Source organism: Hemitrygon akajei, chromosome 23 (assembly GCF_048418815.1).
Source record: "Hemitrygon akajei chromosome 23, sHemAka1.3, whole genome shotgun sequence".
Lineage (NCBI taxonomy): Eukaryota > Metazoa > Chordata > Chondrichthyes > Myliobatiformes > Dasyatidae > Hemitrygon > Hemitrygon akajei.
In genome coordinates, this window is record NC_133146.1 from 37,196,143 (window position 1) to 37,215,618 (window position 19,476).

General features: G+C 39.8%; 1 protein-coding gene across 5 annotated transcripts in view; it reads left to right on the top strand.

Annotated features, from left to right (window-relative positions):
- pcgf5b (polycomb group ring finger 5b) overlaps positions 1 to 19,476 on the top strand; it is a 147,659-nt gene that overhangs the window by 111,695 nt on the left and 16,488 nt on the right. For all 5 annotated transcript variants that reach the window (XM_073027424.1, XM_073027423.1, XM_073027426.1 and 2 more), the window contains 4 exons: positions 374 to 429; positions 4,027 to 4,086; positions 5,599 to 5,744; positions 7,759 to 7,857. In XM_073027424.1, the coding sequence (XP_072883525.1) occupies positions 374 to 429; positions 4,027 to 4,086; positions 5,599 to 5,744; positions 7,759 to 7,857 (361 nt within the window). The remainder of the gene's footprint in view (positions 1 to 373; positions 430 to 4,026; positions 4,087 to 5,598; positions 5,745 to 7,758; positions 7,858 to 19,476) is intronic.

Consider the following 19,476-nt stretch of genomic DNA (forward strand, 5'->3'; position numbering starts at 1 on the left):
AGCCAATGTGCAGAGAGAGAAAAAAAGCAAATTGTGCAAACGTTTAAAGCAAACACATGAATGCAGATGTAGCAGGAAAATGACGAGGCCACGGAAGTCTATAGGAGGAAAACTTCTGCTTCTCACTTGTCTAAAAATTGGTATGCTTCCAGGTGAAGTTTACCACGTCTAGCAAACAGGGAAGGGGCATGAAGTGCAACAATAGAATCGTGCTGGAACCGGTTGTGTGCAGACCAGAAGTGGGAAATCAAAGAATTTGTAGACTGCTTTCAACTGAATTAAAATGTGTGAAAACTGAATATTAACTTTAGAATCATTTGTAGTAAGACTGTTCCTTGAACCAGTGGTGACCCTTTCTGAATCTCTCTTCCAGGTTGGACAATACATTAGAAGAAATTATATTTAAGCTGGTGCCTGGGCTGAAAGAAAGTAAGTTAACAGACTCATATTCTTCTTTTTCAGCCAAATGTTTAATACACTCAATCCTATTAAAACAATAGTCAGTTGTACTTTTTTGATGGCTTAGAAATGGATATAGTTTTGAAAATTTTATTTTACAGCCTTGTTACAGTGCCTATAAAAAGTATTCACCCCCTCCCCCCTGGAAGTTTTCATGTTTTATTGTTTTGCAACATTGAATCGTAGTCGACAATTTTCTTTTTTTGACACTGATCAACAGAAAAAGACTCTTTTGTGTCAAAGTCTCTACAAAGCGATCGAAATTAATTGAAAATTAATTTTTGTGTCTTTGGCTTTATGCTTGGGGTCATTGTCTTGCTGGAAAACAGATCTTCTCCCAAATCGCAGTTCTCTTGCAGACTGCATCAGGTTTTCCTCCAGCATTTCCCTGTATTTTGCTACATTCATTTTACCCTCTACCTTTACAAGCCTTCTAGAGTCTGCTACAGTGAAGCATCCCCACAGCATGATGCAGCCACCACCATGCTTCATGGTAGGGATGGTGAGTTTTTGACGATGCACAGTGTTTGGCTTACACCAAACATAATGTTTAGTCTGATGGCCAAAAAGCTCAATTTTAGTTTAATCAGACCATAGAACCTTTTTCCAGCTGACTTCAGAGTCTCTCACATGCCTTCTTGTAAATTCCAGCTGAGATTTTGTGTATTTTTTTCAACAGTGGCTTTCTCTTTGCCACTCCCCTATAAAGCTGTGACTGATGAAGTACCTGGGCAACAGTTGTTCTATGCGCAGTCTCTCCCATCTCACCACAGAAGCTTGTAACTCCTCCAGGGTTGTCAGAGGTCTCTTGGTTGCCTCCCTCTCTAGTCCCCTTCTTGCACTGTCACTCAGTTTTTGAGGATGGCCTGCTCTAGGCAGATTTACAGCTGTGCCATATTCTTTCCATTTCTTGATGATTGACATAACTGTACTCCAAGGGATATTCAATGACTTTGAAATTTTCTTGTTTTCATCTCCTGACTTGTGCTTTTCAATAGCCCCTTCATGGATCTGCTTGCAGTGTCCTTTTGTCTTCATGGTGTAGTTTTTGCCAGGATACTGACTCACCAGGAGTTGGACCTTCCAGATACTACAATCAATTGAAACATCTTGAATGCACACAGGTCTCCAAAAACAGATCTCCATTTAACTAATTATGTGACTTCTAAAACCAGTTGGCTGCACTAGTGATAATTTGTTGTGTCATATTAAAGGTGGTGAATACTTATACAATTAATTATTTTGTGTTTTATATTCGTAATTATTTTAGATGATTTTTAGAGATCTGTTTTCACTTTGACATGAAAGAGTCCTTTTCTGTTGATCAGTGTCAAAAAAAACAAATTAAATCCATTGTGATTCAGTGTTGTAAAACAATAAAACATGAAATTTCCGGGAGGTGGGGTTGTGAGTACACTTTATAGGCACTGTAGACTCCTTTACTACATATCAGTGCCAGTATTTATGATCACTACCAACAGCCTTTGGAAGAATACTGCCAAGACCATGTATGTTTGTCCCACTATGAATAGTTTAGCTTATTAATCTATGTTAAATAAATCAACTTTTTCCAAAGTTTTTCTAAAGAATTTCCTATGTATTCGTTGTTTTCACTTGCATTTGAATACTTCGTTCTTCACCTAGCTAAGCAGCCACCGATTGTCAGCCTCTGTAAATATGACATTAGATTGACTTATAAGAAATGCACTGGATTCTCTCTGAGTTGTTGATTCCTTGAAACTTTTCTGCAGAGTAGCAAACCCAAACCTCACCACTGCATGGCCTAACCCTCCAAGGTGGACAGCAGCCAGCTATGGAACACATCCCGGCAATTTCTTTTGTCAATAAAAATGAATAGTTCCATTTAAAATCTATTGTTACTGAAGCATTTCAGCTAAACTGGTATATTGAATTGAAATTTGTTTTGTAGCTGTGTATGGTTTGAATTTTGATTAATGATATTTCTTTTCACTAAAAATCATCAAATTAAAGTCAAAGTAAAATGCATTATCAGAATCTTACATGACATCACATACAACACTGAGATTCTTTTTCTGCGAGCATACTTAGCAAATCTATAGAACTGTAACTGTAAACAGGATCAATGGACAACAAACCGTGCAATTATAACAGCATTAAGAGATTGTATCCTGGGTTTTTTGTTCATGGTTGAACTTATTTGCTATAAATATTTTGTGGATTTTTTGTAGTAGGAACTAAAAGGGATATGCTCCCTTTTTTGTTAACTGGAAAGTAATTAAACAACTAACCAAATAAAATGGAAAGCTGGCACAGATCTTTGTCACACTGAGTGCTTCTGGGATAGTGTATTTCTAATAATTGATGGACTAAAAACATCATTCATAATGTTTTTTAAGTCCTTATTTGGCACCACTGAAGAGTACCCTACACAATTTGACAGCACAAAACTTAAATTTGTTACTAGTGCCGTCTGGAACTTGGTATGGAAAGGAAAATAGGCTCCATTTCTTTCAATGAAGTAGGAATGACAGATTTAAGCGTGTGTAACAAAAGTAGCTCATTCTTTCATTCAGTTCTTGTCACCCTGTACAAATCTCAATGGATTAAACGTGTTTTCAGAGTTCCATTATCTGCAAACTCTACAGCCTTTAAAGAAATGAGAAATTAAATAAAATCTCTACAAATGTTATGTTCAGAAGATTATCTTTGTAATTGTCTTTTCAAAGATATAAATTAAACAGGGAACTAGTTCATCATGTGTTAGGTCATTATACTAAGTAATATTCATATTTTAAAATGGAAATTTGGACAGGAAAATGATATCTAGATAAATGATGGTAAGGCAATTCCATTCTGAATTATATATTTTGATAGTTTGTAAAAGTAATTACTGAGTTTTCTAGGAGCTGGACCTCAAAAGCAAAATTTGAAGCCTTATAAGATTTGTAGAGAGTATCTGGCCGCATGGGTACAGAAGATACACTAATGCCAGCTGAGTAAATAGAATAAATAGCTGATTGCTTATTAATTAGGCATCAGATTGTCTTAGGTAGAGTCTGCTTGTTAATGTTGAAATTCCAACAGGTAATGAGGGAAAGGTGACTGTCATCTGATTTTACCCCAAAAGATTCCTCATTGTAAATCAGTAGCACAACACCTCTGTGTTTTGGTGTGTAAAAGGCTCTGCGTGATCTTTGTGTGCCACTTGGTCAAGTTTTACACATCCCAAAACTAAGCAACAAAATAATTTGGATATGCCATATTCATGACAATAGCAGGGCTTGTGATGTGGAAAGAGCAGTATTATAGCAGGTGGCTCCCGCATGTCTTATTTTTTGATAATGCAAACGGATTTGGATTGAATAAAATGAAGCTGTTTGTTCTAAAAGGGAAACAGCTCATTAAAAGCTGAAAAATATGCCTTTGAGTCTTTTTCTGATAATTTAGATGAAATACGATTTCCATTTGAAGTCCCTTGTGTATGGTCAAAGGAAATTTAACTCCTGTGGTTTTTTATAATTGCTTCCTATGTAAATTAGAAAGTACTTTGATAATCTTAGAGAATACGTATGTTCTTTTGGCCAGTGGAAAAACAGCAAGAAGAGGAATTCTGGAAAAAGAATAAACCACAAGAGAATGGAGAAGGTAAATTAAAACAGAACCTTTGCTTTCTCTTTAACATAAGGAATTGACCTATGGATGTTGTGGTATTACAGAGACTTTGCATTGGTACTGATAACCAATCACCTAAGGAAATCTCAAAGTTTGATGTGTTTATTACAGTGTTTTGGGAGCACCTTTTCCACTTCACCCTGACCCTTCATTTCTTGAGCTTATTCACCATTTTAAGTTCCCAAGCCATTCAGTATTCCTTGGTCAAGTGCATAACCATTCAGCAGTTTTTTCTGTTGGTAAAGAAAAATGACAGAACAGTTAACCTGATTGGTTTCTCCATTTGTTTGCTTTCACCTCCTTCCCTCCTTTGTCAAAATTCAACTGTTACTTTATTGTTATTGAGCTAATCAGACAACAATCTCAAATCAGAGATGACAACTGATTTCTTTCAGTAGCATGTTTGTTGATTAGACCTGACGATTTGTTTGCAGTGGGAATTTATTTGCTTACATTCAGAAATCAATAGTGCAGTGCTAAATCTTTTGGGGGAATTATAGGGAAATATTATTTTGAACTCAGTTCACTTTGCTTGATAGAAATACTATAGATGAATTATTTCCATTACTTCTGTCCAATATCAGCTGCCTATTCAGATTAGGAACTTATGTTGGGTGCTTTAATAAGTTGAAAACAAAAAAAAATTAGTAATAATATATTTTTATTTTATAGGGAAGATTATATGTTAATTAACCTTTGGTGTCAACGTTGAAATTGTGTTTATCTTGCAGTTAATTTGTGTCTCTTTAAATTCTGTCAGATTAGATATAGCATTTCAGGTACAGAGGCCATCTTTGTGTATTCAACCTCAGCAACATTCCTTAACTCCAATTCCAAGACAGTATCCCTGTAGAATTCTCCTATTTAATTCATAATTCCTGCATGTATGTCCCATGATTTTGACAAAATGTTGTTGGTCATGAAACAAAAGGATTTTATGTGATTATCCCCTTAAAAAATACTGTACATCGATTTTGAAGATTATTAAAGAAGGATTTACAGAAAGATAAAAGGTTTTTTTTGGACCTAAAGAAAGAAAATCCTGACCCAATTGCACAGAAAATCTGAATGTGGGTGGGGAAAAACAAACAGAGATGAGCCATTTCACACAATTGGCTTTAATGCTGAAAAAATGCTCCTTTTTCTAGTTTTAGTATGCCAAATTAGAGGGTAGTGACAGAGGAGTAAAGACAGGAGTGAACAGTTCACCTAGTAGTCAATGTAATTTTCTGTTGAGCATCTTTTCAGCCTGATCACCATGATTTCTAATCCTCATTTCTGGAAGGATTTGTGTAATTTTGAAATAATTGGAAACTTGGCATAATCATCTACCTGAAGCGGTAACATTATCACGGGAGATAAGAAGAAACAATGTAAGAGATAAAATATTTAGCTCTCAGTAGATTATTTCTGGCTCGTACTGGTACAAAAGTTGTCGCACTGTTCTGTATATCTTGCAAAATAATTGTCAACGTTTCTAAAAAGATAATGAAGGCCCTAAAGCAAAGAAGGCTAAAGTAGAAGAGGAGGAGGATCAAGACGATCAGGACTATCACAGAAGCGATCCACAGATAGCGATTTGCCTAGACTGCCTCCGCAACAATGGCCAGTCGGGAGATAATACAGTAAAGGTACTAAATAGTATACAGCTTTATTTAACAGTTCACTATTTAAAAGAGAATTAGTGGGAAGGTAAACAGAATATTGTATGTCATGGAGTGTAATTTAATTCCCCTTGGAGTTAAAATAATATTTACCAATGTGGGAGGAGGGAGGAATGGACTTGGTCAAAACGATGTTGAGAAATAGAGCAACATATAAAATACCAGAGAAACTCAGTGTTCTCAGCCCAAAACCTTGACTGTCTGTCCCCCCCGCCACCCATAGATGCGGCCTGACCCACTGCCTTCCTCCAAGATTTAGTGAGCAACTCCAGATTCCAGTGTCAGCAGCCTGTTATGTCTAGAAGCTGGCCAGACGATACTGGCTGTAATTGATATTTTTAATAAATTTCAATTTAATGTCAGAGAAATGTATACAATATACATCCTGAAATTCTATTTCTTTGCAAACATCCACGAAAACAGAGGAGTGCCCCAAAGAAAGAATGACAGTTAAATGTTAGAACCCCGAACCCCCACCTCCCCCATCCCACGCACAAGCAGCAGCAAAGCAACGGCCCCCACTCCCCACCAGCAAAAAAAGCATCAGTACCCTCCACCGAGCACTCAAGCATGCAGCAAAGCATCCGTAGAGAGACAGACTTGCAAAGACTAGTCGTTCACCCAGTAATTCGACATACCGCAGGCTCTCTGTCTCTCTCTCTCTCCCTAATAAGGGAAAAGGTGGTGTCCCTGTTTCACAGCAAGAGGGGAGACATAACAAAGCAACTCACCAATTTATGGTGTTAAAAGTCTGTTGCGTTGCTTTTTCCGAGCCCTGTGTCCAAAGATCTTGGGTCTCTGGGCACACAGCCAGCAGAGAGCTCGCTGCTTTCTATCTTCTGTGTACTCCCACGACACATCAGTTTTCTTTGGCGGCACCAATCTCGAATCTGCACACCTCCAGAGCCGTGAAAATCGGGCTTTCAGGCCACATCCTTGGCATATCGAAAAGTAGCCAGTCGTGAGGCTCTGAGAGCGGGTCCCATTCCCGCAAAGAACCAAAGTCAGAGTATAACTCCAGCTCAGGGTCTTCAAAAGAACCCTGAAAAGGGAAAAAAAAAGATATTAAATATAGAAATGGAGCTGTTTCCAAAGATAGGAGCAAAGGAGTCACTGTTAGGCATCATCATCCTAAGCTCCACCCTCCTAAGCTGTTTTCCTCCATACCTTGTAAAAAGAGAAGTGTTTTAAAATCCCAGAGCTTTAAGCTTGATTCTGAAATTTTGGAGGGAAGCACAGGGTTCCATTCATGTATGTACAAGAGTTATTGTCGGAGTTTACACGCTAAGTAATGACCATTTACATGTAAACATGTTTTACCAGATAGTCATTGAGTCATACAGCACAAAATCAGGCCCTTTGGTCCATCTAGTCCATACTGAACCATTAAGCTGCTTAGTCTCATCGATCTGCATCCGGACCATAGCCCTTCATACCCCTCCCATTCATGTAGATTTTGAATAAACAAAAATATTGGTTTAAGAGCATGCATTTTTTTTATTCTAAGAGCTTTAGTAAAGCTTAATTAACTCTCATTTTGAGTGTTTCCTTTGACTTCAAGATGTTGCAGTCGGATTATGCTGATGATACGATAATGTTTGATCCACTGATATCACCAGTGCAGTCAGTGACCAAGGGAGAACTTCAGCAGCTTTTGCATAGATTTCATTCTTCTCATATTATCCATTAACATCAGTTCCCATGATATTTCTATCCAACAGAACTAAGCCACAACAAGATATAACATTATTACCCAAGTGGATAATTTAATTAGGTAATCTGAGGCCACAATCAAAACAAAATGTTCTTCTTGTGAATAACTTAAAATAATAGCATAATCAGCTTGAATATTTCTTGCTGCCATATGATGGAATATTTTGAACTTGACTTCAGTGTATGTAATTAACTGGAATCTGGACTGCAGTTTGCAATTTGCTGGTCTTAACTTTTTCTTTTCTTACTTCCTGTCTGTTGTCAACAGGGCTTAATGAAGAAATTTATCCGCTGCTCAACGAGAGTCACAGTGGGAACTATAAAGAAATTTCTCAGTTTGAAATTAAAACTTCCTAGCACTTGTGAGGTGAGATTGCAAGATATAATAACCTAAATGGGGGGGGGGGGGGGGTGTGTGTGTGTGTTGCACACAAGAACACTGAATGGATGGCAATGCAGACCATTTGTCTTATATGTCAATCAGTTTATGCAGATATACCCATGCTCTAACATTGACTATAACGTGTCAGTTGGCTTCTTAAAATATTGTGTAATACAGTGTGTTATTATGTATTATGTCTGTAAACCAAGGATTACAACCCTTCTGTGATCAGACCTGCGTCCATGAACAGATCTTATCATTGGCCCTATACTTGGTCTGTGTTGTAATAACAGAAAGCAAAACATGTCAGTATGTAAATGTGTTTCATACTCATTACCTTCGGGTACTCTTGAGCCCAATAAAATTGAAGTAACATTCAATTATTGTTGGGCTTAGTGGCATTTTCTGATTTAGAAGAGAAGATTGGAAGTGAATCTGATGTCGGATGCAATCAGTGTATCTGTCAGTCTCTGTAAATTTACTTGGTGGTATTATTCAAATAAATGCATAGTTTTTTGTACTGCCGTGCTTAAAGATGCTCTAGCAATGATTTTTCATGCTAACCTAGGTTTAGGGAACATAGTGTCATGAGGAAAGTGAATATAGATAGATAGATGGATAGATAGATAATAACATGAACATGAGTTGCAGGGTGCTTGAAAGTGAGTCCATTGGTTGTGGAATCAGTTCAGAGTTGAGGTTGCGACTTCTCTACTTCTCAAAAGCCTGATGATAACTGCTCCCAAACCTGGTGGTGTGGGACCGAAGGCTCCTGTACCTCCGTCCCAATGGTAGCAGCAATAAGAGAGCATGGCCTGGATGGCAAAGGTCCTTGATGATGATGCTGCTTTCTCGTGGCAGTGGTCCCTGTCGATTTCACTCCACGCACAGTATTTCTCAGAGTAAGTGCCTGAGTACTTCAGGACTCCTTTGTAAATGTGAATGTTCCAGATCTGGTGGTTGACTTCAGACATTAATGTGGAACAAAACCTACTGAGATTCCCTAGCTTTTACACAGAAGAAATCTGGTCTCAGATCCACCGCATTTTTACACCTGGCGCAGAAAGCACAGGCTTCTTTCTTTGAATATGAAGATAGTGTTTTTGTGTCTTAATTACTTGAAAAAGAACTAAAGGATGTTGATTTTGTTTGCAATTATTTTTAGCATATCTTTAATTGAGGAGAGGATGACACCTCATTAATTCTGCTTTGTCTGTGTGGTGTTTATCTGAGTCTGTAGTGCCGGCCCTATACACAGGAATAAATCCATTCTGGAATCCACTCATTCCACACATTCCTTCCTTGTAACATTTATTATAATAACACTTAAGGATGCAACAAAGATTAAATTCATTAATTTATTCTTGTACCAGTACGTTATATGAAACAGAAATATTAAATACTTGAAGGTGAAAATGGATTGAAACTGAATAAACAGATTGGACTGAAGTTCCCTTGATTCATTGCATGATCTTATAGTTTAATATGAATAGAGGAATTCATTTGACTTCTCGTTTTCCTCCATGTTTCATTTAGAATCCTTGGGCATTTTCTAAGAATATAGCAAAACACACCCGAGAAAATGGGTTGGATATCCTTGCAAACAAATACCATTTCCTATTTTTAACAAATTGTACTTACTTCATTCTCCAAGGTTACTGCTACCACGTTTACATGATACAAAGAACTTTCCTATCATTGTAAGAACAAAACTGGGAACAGTTGTACTCACTAATACGCTGATACACTGGGAGGAGGGGTGAGGAAAATTTCACTGAAATGCTAAGGGTGCCTATTCTACACATCTGAAGATAAAGCACGTTAACCCATTTTATTTTGACCTCTGGGTATAACAGTAAGTTTCCAACTTCAGTAGCATGATCAACTCCACTGCAAAGTGGTGAAGCAAACAGGAATTTACTCTGCATATTTACCTGATGGTAGTTGGTAAAATGCCTTCTTTCCCAAAAAATACTGGTGCAATTGCACACTGCCGTCATAGACAGCATCTTCACATCAGTTACTGTCTGGTTTGGTGCATCATCCTCTCACAATATATGAAAATTATGGCAAACTCTCAGGTCAGCAGTAAAGGTTATTGGCCTCAGTCTCCCATCACTGCAGAACTTGTATGTATCCGGGACAAAGAATCAGGCAGGAAAATTCATTGCAGACACTACCCGCCCAGCAACCTGCCTTTTCCTAAAGCTCTCTTCTGGAAAACTCTAAAGGGCTATTAACACAAAAACTTCACACCATCTTAAAAGTTCCTTTCCCCAGGCAGTTAATCTGATCAACATCCATTCATGTTAGCCACCCTCATGCCCTGTATCTGTTACCTCAGCCACTGCACTGCACTGTGCAGTTCACATTGTAAGTACATGCTTGTATTTATGTATGTTATTCCATTTCTGTACTTTAACCTCTAATTTTATTTTTATATAATTCTTTATTCTTCATAATTGTTGAATGTTTTTTTTGTTTCATGTTCAGTCAACACACTACAGCAAATTCCTGTTACACGTAAATGTATAGAGCAAGTAAAGTTAATGTTTGATCTTTGATCTTTATTCCTTCTGCAAGATAGGCTGAAATTGCAATGGGCCGTGCCATTGCTGACTTCCCAAGCTCTTGGTTTCTGAGCTCTGTTGTAATCACAACTGGAAGTTGCTAAGTTTTTGATTGGTAAGGGGGTCATGATTGAATGACAGAGCAGACTCAATGGGCCAAATGCCCTAATTTTGATTCTGTGCTTTATGGTCTTAATTCATGACATTAAGATTTGCCTTGGACTTTCATGTGAACTTCAATTATTAGACATCTCTGAACACAATCACAGAAGTTGAATACAAATTTTCTATCTCAGAGCTATCAAGTACAAAAATCTCATTAGATCTTAGATATGTATAATTAGCTGCCTTCTCTTAGAATGCATTGACTAGATTTGTATTCTTTAATACCATCTATTAATTTATAGCATCACCAATGATTGAACTTCTCTGCAATAATAAGCATTTAAGGCACTGCACATCATTGCCAAAGTCTGAGCACTGCCAAAAGCCAGGAATGAAGCTTCACCATGAACTGTCTATGGAATAACACAGAGAGCTCTGTTATTAGCTTTGTCAGCCAGTGCAATATGGTGTAGCTAAAATTAGCTAAAGCTTCATTCATGGAATTGGGGAAGGATGGGTGAAGGTCACGAGAGCTGGCAGTATTCCTGATGTTTCTCCTCAACATTCCACAGTCAAGTTTAACTCCGTGTGAATCCTGGTCAATGTATTAAAAACGTCCTTTTGATAATGCTTGTGTTTTACAAAAAGTAATGCACTTACAAGTTCAGGGTTCAGCTGAATTCATTGAATATCCATGTATGTTATTTGCTCTGTTTTTCTGAACTCTGTGATTCTGTGTGCGTTAGCAAGTAAATACACGAGACTGCAAAGCCAACATAACCATGATAAAATGTTGAGAGTTTCACAAAGCTTCAGCAACTGAGTTTCTACTTTGCTGGCTCTAAGTGACAGGATGTTTGAGTGTGGACATGCCCCTCGAGTATGGTCCACACAAGCTGCATCAAATTGTTGGTCAACAAGTCCCTATCCTTGGCATTTTATTATGCAACATCTCTAACATGTTGCAGTGTTCTTCCCTTTCACAATGCTCAGCTGTTGGCTTATCTGCTCTGCCTTCTGGCCAGAACTCACAGCACCTGCCTTTGCTTTCAGCTTGACCATGGCCCACTAATCCCAGGAGTCTCACGCTCTGAAACAAAACTCGTTGTTCTGGGTTCTAGCAACCCAAACCTCTCTGTGTTATGTAGTGACTGCAACTGAGCCCTCCAAGTCAGGAGAACTTAGTATAAATGTTGCTTTAGAGTCTCAACTTTTGAATGCTTCACATGACTGCTTTACTTGCACCTTAGCCATCACCCTGTGTGCCAGTGTGACCCAGTGTCAGGCTGTAGGGACTGCTTATGACTTCAGTTTGCAAAGGAACAGTCAGTATGTTAGTATGTACTTGTTGCTACATTAATATTTGCACGAGGGAGAGTCCAAATGCCTCATTTGTTTTTAGGTAAGGTTATATATCTATTTATGGTTTTGTCCAGACAGATGAATACATACCGGTACTTATATGAATACATTAATTTTACATCATGGTATCTTGTTGTTGTTTTGTATATGGATACTAATTATTGAAGTTGATAAACATTTTCTGAGAGCGGTGGTCTCACTGCGTCTTCTGATGCTGATCCACCAAACCAGCATTCGAGAGCACCTGCTGCCGGTTCTCTGCCTCCAGCCCTCTGGAGATAGTCAGAATCAGGTTTATTGTCACTGATATATGCCATGACATTTATTGTTGTGCAGCAGTGGTACAGTGCAAGACGTACATATAATTTAATTTATAGTAATACCATAAGACGTAGGACCAGAATTAGACCACTCGGCTCAACCATTCCATTGAGGCTGATTTATTATCCCTCTCAACCCTGTTCTCCTGCTTTCTCCCTGAAACCTTTGATGCCCTGACTGATCAAGAAGCTATCAGCCTCTCCTTTAAATATACGCAATGACTTGGCCTTCACAGCCATTCGTGGCGATGAGTTTCAGAGATTTACCACCCTCTGGCTAAAGAAATTCCCCATTATCTCTGTTCTAAATGGATGTCCCATTATACTGAGGCTGATTCCTCTGGTCCTAGACTCTACCACATCATTTGCATATCCACTTTATCTAGGCCTTTCAATATTCAGTAGGTTTCACAGAGATCCCCCCTCACTTTACTAAACCCAATCAAGTACAGGCCCAGAGCCGGCAAATCGTCCTCATACCCCTTTATTGCCAGAATCATTTGCATGACACCTTGCCCTATTGTCCTGTTTATTATTTATTGTAATGTCTGCACTGTTTTTGTACACTTTATGCAGTCCTGTGTAGGCCTGTAGTCTAGTGTAGCTTTTGCTGTGTTGTTTTTTTTTTACATAGTTCAGTCTAGTTTTTGTACTGTGTCATGTAACACCATGGTCCTGGAAAACGTCTCATTTTTACTATGTACTGTACCAGCAGTTATGGTCGAAATGACAAAAAAAGTGACTTGACTTGACTTGATGAGCCTCCTCAGGACCTTCTCCAATGCCAGCCCATCTTTTCTTAGGTAGGGGGGGCCCAAAACTGACCATAAAACTCCAAGTGCAGCCTGATCCATGCCATAAAGCCTCAGTATTACATCCTTGCTTTTATATTCCAGTCCTCTCAAAATGAATGTTAACATTGCATTTGCCTTTCTTACCACCGACTCAACCTGCAAGTTAACCTTCACGGAATTCTGCACAAGGACTCCCAACCCCCTTTGCACCTCTAATATTTGAATTTTCTCCTGTTTAGAAAATAGTCTATGCCTTTATTCCTTCTATCAGAGTGTATGACCATACTCTTCCCCACACTATATTCCGCCTGCCACTTCTTTGCCCATTCTCCAATCCATTTAAGTCCTTCTGCAGACTCCTTGTGTCCTCACCACCACCTGCCCCTCCACCTATCTGTATTATCTGAAAACTTGGCCATAACACCATCAATTCCATCATCCAAGTCACTGACATATAAAGTTAAAAGAAGTGGTACATCACCAGTCACCGACAGCCAACCTGAATAGGTCCCCTTTATTCCCACTCTTTGCCTCTTGCCAGTCAGCCAGTTTTTTTCATCTTTCCTGTAATACCATGGGCACTTATCTTGATAAGCAGCCTTATATGTGGCACCTTGTCAAGGGCCTTCTGAAAATTCAGGTAAATGACATTCACTAATTCTCCTTTGTCTATCCTGCATTACTTCCTCAAAGCATTCCAACAGATTTGTCAGGCAAGGCTTTCCCTTCATGCTGACTTTGGCCGACTTTATCAAGCACCTCCAAGTACCCAAAACCTCTTCCTTAATAATGGACTCCAGCATCTTCCCAAGCACTGAAGTCAGGCTAACTGGCCTATCATTTCCTTTCTTCTGTCTCCTTCCCCTCTTAAAGAGAGGAGTGACATTTGCAACTTTCCAGTCCTCCGGAACCATTCCAGAACCTAGTGATTCTTGAAAGATCATTACTAATGCCTCCACAATCTCTTCAGCTACCTCTTTCAGAACCCTGGGTTGTAGTCCATCTGGTCCAGGTGACTTACCTATCTTCAGAAATTTCAGATTCCCAAGGACCTTCTCCTTAGTAATAGCAACTACTCTCACTTTTACCCCCCGGCATCCTCAAAATTCTGGTAGGATTCTGCTTGCGTCTTCCACAATGAAGACACAATTAATACTTATTAAGTTATTTCTTTGTCCCCATTACTATATTTTCATCATTTTCCAGCAGTTCCATATCCACTTTCACTTCTCTTTTACTCTTTATAATCTGATTAAACTTTTGGTATCCTTTTTTATATTATTGGCTAACTTAACTTCGTGCTTCATCTTTTCTCTCCTTATGTTTTTTTTTTAGCTATCTTTTGTTGGTTTTTAAAAGCTTCCCAATCCTCTAACTTTCCACAAATTTTTGCTATATTATATGCCCTCTCTTTTGTTTTTATACTCTCTTTGACTTCCCTTGTCAGCCACAGTTGTCTATCTCATTTGGAACACTTCTCCATCTTTGGGTTGTATATATCCTGTGCTTCCCGAATTGCCCACAGATACTCCAGCCATTGCTGTTCTGCCATCATCCCTTCTAGTGTTGTCTACCAATCAACTTCAATCACCTCCTCTCTCATGCCTCTGTAATTCCCTTTAAGGAGGATGATGGCCACTGTCAGTCAGAGTGGACCATGGATATTGCATCCTAGCTGTCTTGTCACATAAGCCTGGGCAGTACAATATGGAGAGCAAGCTGGTGCCCATGTAGCAAGCTCCACCTCTCCATGCATCTGATGAACACAAAGGAACAGCAGAGACCGATAAAGTTTGGTACCAGTAGCGTCGCAGGAGTTGCTAGTCAGCATTGAACTTAATATAGGATTGCCTTAGTGACTCAGCTCCAGATTTTTCCCTCGAGGTTTACTCCTGAAGCCTTCCCCATGAGTGGGTATAGCCGCAAGACAGCGGAGGTTTGAAATCAGAGTTTTCCTTCTCCTAGGTGAGCTTTCAACAACGGCTGATGAGCCCCATCTACCCGAAGCGACTGGATTTACGAAATCAGTAACCCGCCGTTACCCCTTCTCCTGTCAGTATAAACAGATTCTCCAGGCTTAGTGGCTAAACCACACGTGAAAGCCAGGAGCTATAGTTGGTTGTCAGAGGTTATTTGAGGCGCAGACCATTGAGAGCATTTAATAGATAGTGGGAGCTTGTCCCCATGACCACCCCTGGCTATAACAACCTTAAGGAACCAATTTCCTTTACTCTGCTGTAATACTGATACATCTGACCTTATCTTCTCCCTCTCAAATGGCAGGGTAAATTCTAACATATTATAATCAGTCTCTCCTAAGGATTCCTTTACCTTAAGCTCCCTAATCAAATCTGGTTTGTTACATAACACCCATCTAGAACTGCCTTTCCTCTAATGGGCTGAAGAACAAGCTGTTCTGAAAAGCCAATGCATAGACATTCTACAAGTTTCATCTCTTAGGATCCAGAACTTACCTGATTTTCCCAAATTACCTGTATATTGAAATTCCCAATGATTATCGTAACATGACCCATATTACATGCCTTTTCTAACTCCCATTGTAATTTTATCCCACATCCTTGCTGCTGTTCAGGGGCTTGTATCTAACTCCCATCAGGGTCTTTTTACCTTTGCAGTTTCTTAACTCTACCCACAAGGATTCTACATCATCTGATCCTATGTCACCTCTTTCTAATGATTTGATTTCACCTTTTACCAACAGAGCCACCCCACCCCATCTGCCTACCTGTTTGTCCTTTTGATACAATGTATATCCTTGGATATTAAACTCCCAACTTTGATCTTTCCGCCACGACTCAGTGATACCCACAACCTGTCAATTTCTAACTGCACTACAAGATCATCTACCACATTGCAGTTACTGTGTGCATTCAAATACAACACCTTCTGTCCGGTGTTATCACCATTTTTGATTTTGCCCCCATATTACAATTCAACTCATCCCACGGACTGCAATTTGGCCCTCTCATCTTCCTATTTTTCCTCACAGTCTCACTACACAATGCTTCGAATTGTATACCAATTGCCCCATCCTCAGCTCTATCACTCATTTCCCATATCCCTGCCAAGTTAGTTTAAACTCTTCTCAACAGCTGTAGCAAACCTGCCCGCAAGGATATTGGTCCCTTTGTGTTTAGGTCTTTGTACAGATCGTACCTTCTCCAGAAGAGATCGCAAAGTTCCAGAATTCTGAAACCCTTCTCCCTGCACCACTCCCTCAGCTGCTCATTTATCTGCACTATCATCCTATTCCTGCCCTGACTAGCACGTGACACTGGGAGTAATCCAGAGATTACTACCTTGGAGATCCTTCTCTTCAGCCTCTCCCCTAACTCCCAATACTCACTGTACAGGACTTCTTCCCCATTTCTACCTATGTCATCGGTACTAATGTGCACCACGATCTCTGGCTACTCATCCTCCCTCTTGAGAATCTTCTGTGGCCATTCTGAGACATTCTGGACCCTAGCATCTTCTGTGGCCATTCTGAAACATTCTGGACCCGAGCAACTTGGAGGCAACACTTCATCCTCATTGTGGCTTCACTTTTGCGGTCACAGATCATCTGCTGTTCGTCCCACTCTAACTATCAAGTCTCCTATCACTATCACACTGCCTAACTTTGCCCTTCCCAGCTGAGCCTCAGAGACGGCCAGAATGCCACTAGTCTGGCTGCTGCTGCTGTGCTCTGATAGATTATCTCACCCCCCCCCCCCCACCAACAGTATCCAAAGGGGTATACTTATTGCTGAGGGGAATGTCCATAGGGGAACCCTGCACCGACTGCCTACTCTCCTTACTTTTCCTGGTGGTCATCTACCTACAATCAGGAATTTTTAAATTTAATAAGTGGTGAAAAAGTTCAAAAAGAGAGAAAAATAATTTTGAGGTAGTGTTCATGGGTTCGTTGGTTGTTCAGAACAACTGGACAGAGGGGAAGAAGCTGTTCCTAAAACATTAAGTGTGTGTCTTCAGGTCCCTGTATCTCATTTCTGATGGTTGCAGTGAGAAGCGGGCATGTCCTGGGTGGTGGGGTTCTCAGTGATGGATGCCGCCTTTTTGAAGATGTCGTCGATGGTGGGGCAGCTAATGCCCATGATGTAGCTGGCTGAGTTTACAACCCTCTGTCCTGTGCAATAGCCCCTCCTTACCAGACAGTGATGCAAACAATGAGAATGTTCTCCATGGTACATCGGTAGAAATCTGCTAGGGGCTTTGGTGACATACCAAGCTTCCTCAAACTCCGATTGAAATGTAGCCACTGATTTGCCCTCTTCATAATTGCATCAGGATGTTGAGCCCAGCATAGATCTTCTGAGCTGGTGACACCCAGGGACACTGGCAGTCTTTTGCAGATCCCTTCTTTCTACAGTCCAACAAATGGTGCAGATTTGTCTTAAACAGTTTTCTTTGATCACAACACTCTGTTTATAGAAAATACTGCTAATTCAGTTCATTGGTTTATTGGTGATTTGGATGGCAGGGGTGGGGGAGCTGTGTGGCTTCAGTTGTTGCCTGGACCAGGTCCTCGTACTGCATCATTGCCTGTTACAGCCACCAAGGGGAGGAGGTGGTGTGGGAGAGAACAGGGGCACCGCTGGTGTGCTGGAATCTGCACTAGGTGGGAGGCTAGCCCCTGCTGACCAGCTCTTCCATTAGTGCTGCCCCCCAGTGTTCACTCCCTGGAAGCAAGCTTTGCAGCTGGCTCGGTGCAAGATGAGGAAATGCTGCGTGTTTGTTCTTGCAGAAATGTGGCTCCTTGACAAGAACCGTGCACCATCAATCTTCAGGCCATGACACTCAGGACTTAGGCTAATATTATTTTATTAAAGTATTTGTTATCATAACTATATGTGTTAACTCTATGCACTGTGTTCTGCACCTTAGCCCCAGAGGAACACTTTCATTTTGCAATATGTGTATATGACTGAATGACTATTGAGCTTGAACGTGAACTTGAATTGCATCCAGCAAGATTTCCACATTTCTCTTCTAGAGCTGAGGGTGAAGGTACTTTTGGGTGTTACACGAGCAAAAGCATGCTACTTACAACAGTATGTGTATAGTGATGCTGAGCTGGCCTCTTTAAGGACTAACCTACATAACTCGGCTGCTGGAGAACAGCTGGCAGACACTTGGCTTTGGAATGATAATGCTGCTTCATCGTGTTGCCTACATGTCAGCATTTGGCATTTCAAAACACAACAGTATGATTTTTAAATGCCAGCAATTAACTATTGCAATGGAATTGGTACCTCCATCTCTGTTACAGTACATGCTAAACATAATACAATGTTTTAGTAATAAATTTGAATGGTATTTGTGGTGAACTACATATACCTGTCTGGACACGCCCCCTGCTGACTGCTCCTGTGGCTCCTCCCACAGACCCCGGTATAAAGGCGATTGAGGCCTGAGCCTGGCCTCAGTCTCCAGGATGTAGTATGGTGGTCAACTACTGCTTGTTCCTTCTTCCAGTCAATAAAAGCCACTATCTCGCCTTCACGTCTCAGAGAGAGTTATTGATGGTGCATCAGTATTCAATATCTAAGCTGGTATTTTTCCCAAAGAGGAGGAGGGGATCTTCTGTAGAGTCTATGTAGTTTATAAAAATTGCATTACATTTTTATAAATTTCTGTAGTGCCCATGAAGTTTATAAAACAACGAGGAAGCTCAGTCCTCACAGAGGGATCAGAGATGGAGAGAGTGAGCGATTTCAAGTTACTGGGTGTTAATATCTCTGAGGACCTAACCTGGTCCCAACATTTTGATGCAGCTATAAAGAAGGCAAGACAGCAGCTATATTTCATTCGGTGTTTAAGGAGATTTGGTATGTCACCTAAAACATCTGAAAATTTCTGCAGATGTACCATAGAAAGCTTTCTGACTGGCTGCATCACCATCTGCTGTGGAGGAGGGGCTAAGCACAGGATCAAAGGAAGCTGCAGAGTTGTAAAATTAGTCAGCTTCATCATGAGTGTTAGCGTGTGTAGTATGCAGGACATCTTCATGGAGCGGTGCTTAACGTAAATCTAACCCGACATATGCCGGTGATATTAAACCTGATTCTGATTTAGTTATATAAATGAAGTTGCAAATGAATGCATAAGGTTAAATTTAACTTGGGCTATTCTTGTTCCTTTGGTGTTCTGTAATCACTCTTGTTTTTTGTTTCCTTCAAACAGTTTGGGATTAATCTCTGATGTTCTTTTCTTTAAACTTGATTAATACAATAAACCTTGCTCCTTTTTGACGTGTGGGTCAGATTTTAATTGGAAAGAGTGTTTATGTTATGCAGTATTCAGCAAACTTTTGATTACATAAATTGAAATTGAAAATATTTGTCAGTAAGAAACTTTTGCTCATATCATCCAATATAAAATTAAAGCCTACACAGGTTTTCAGTCGAAAACTATTAATTTGCTGTGTTA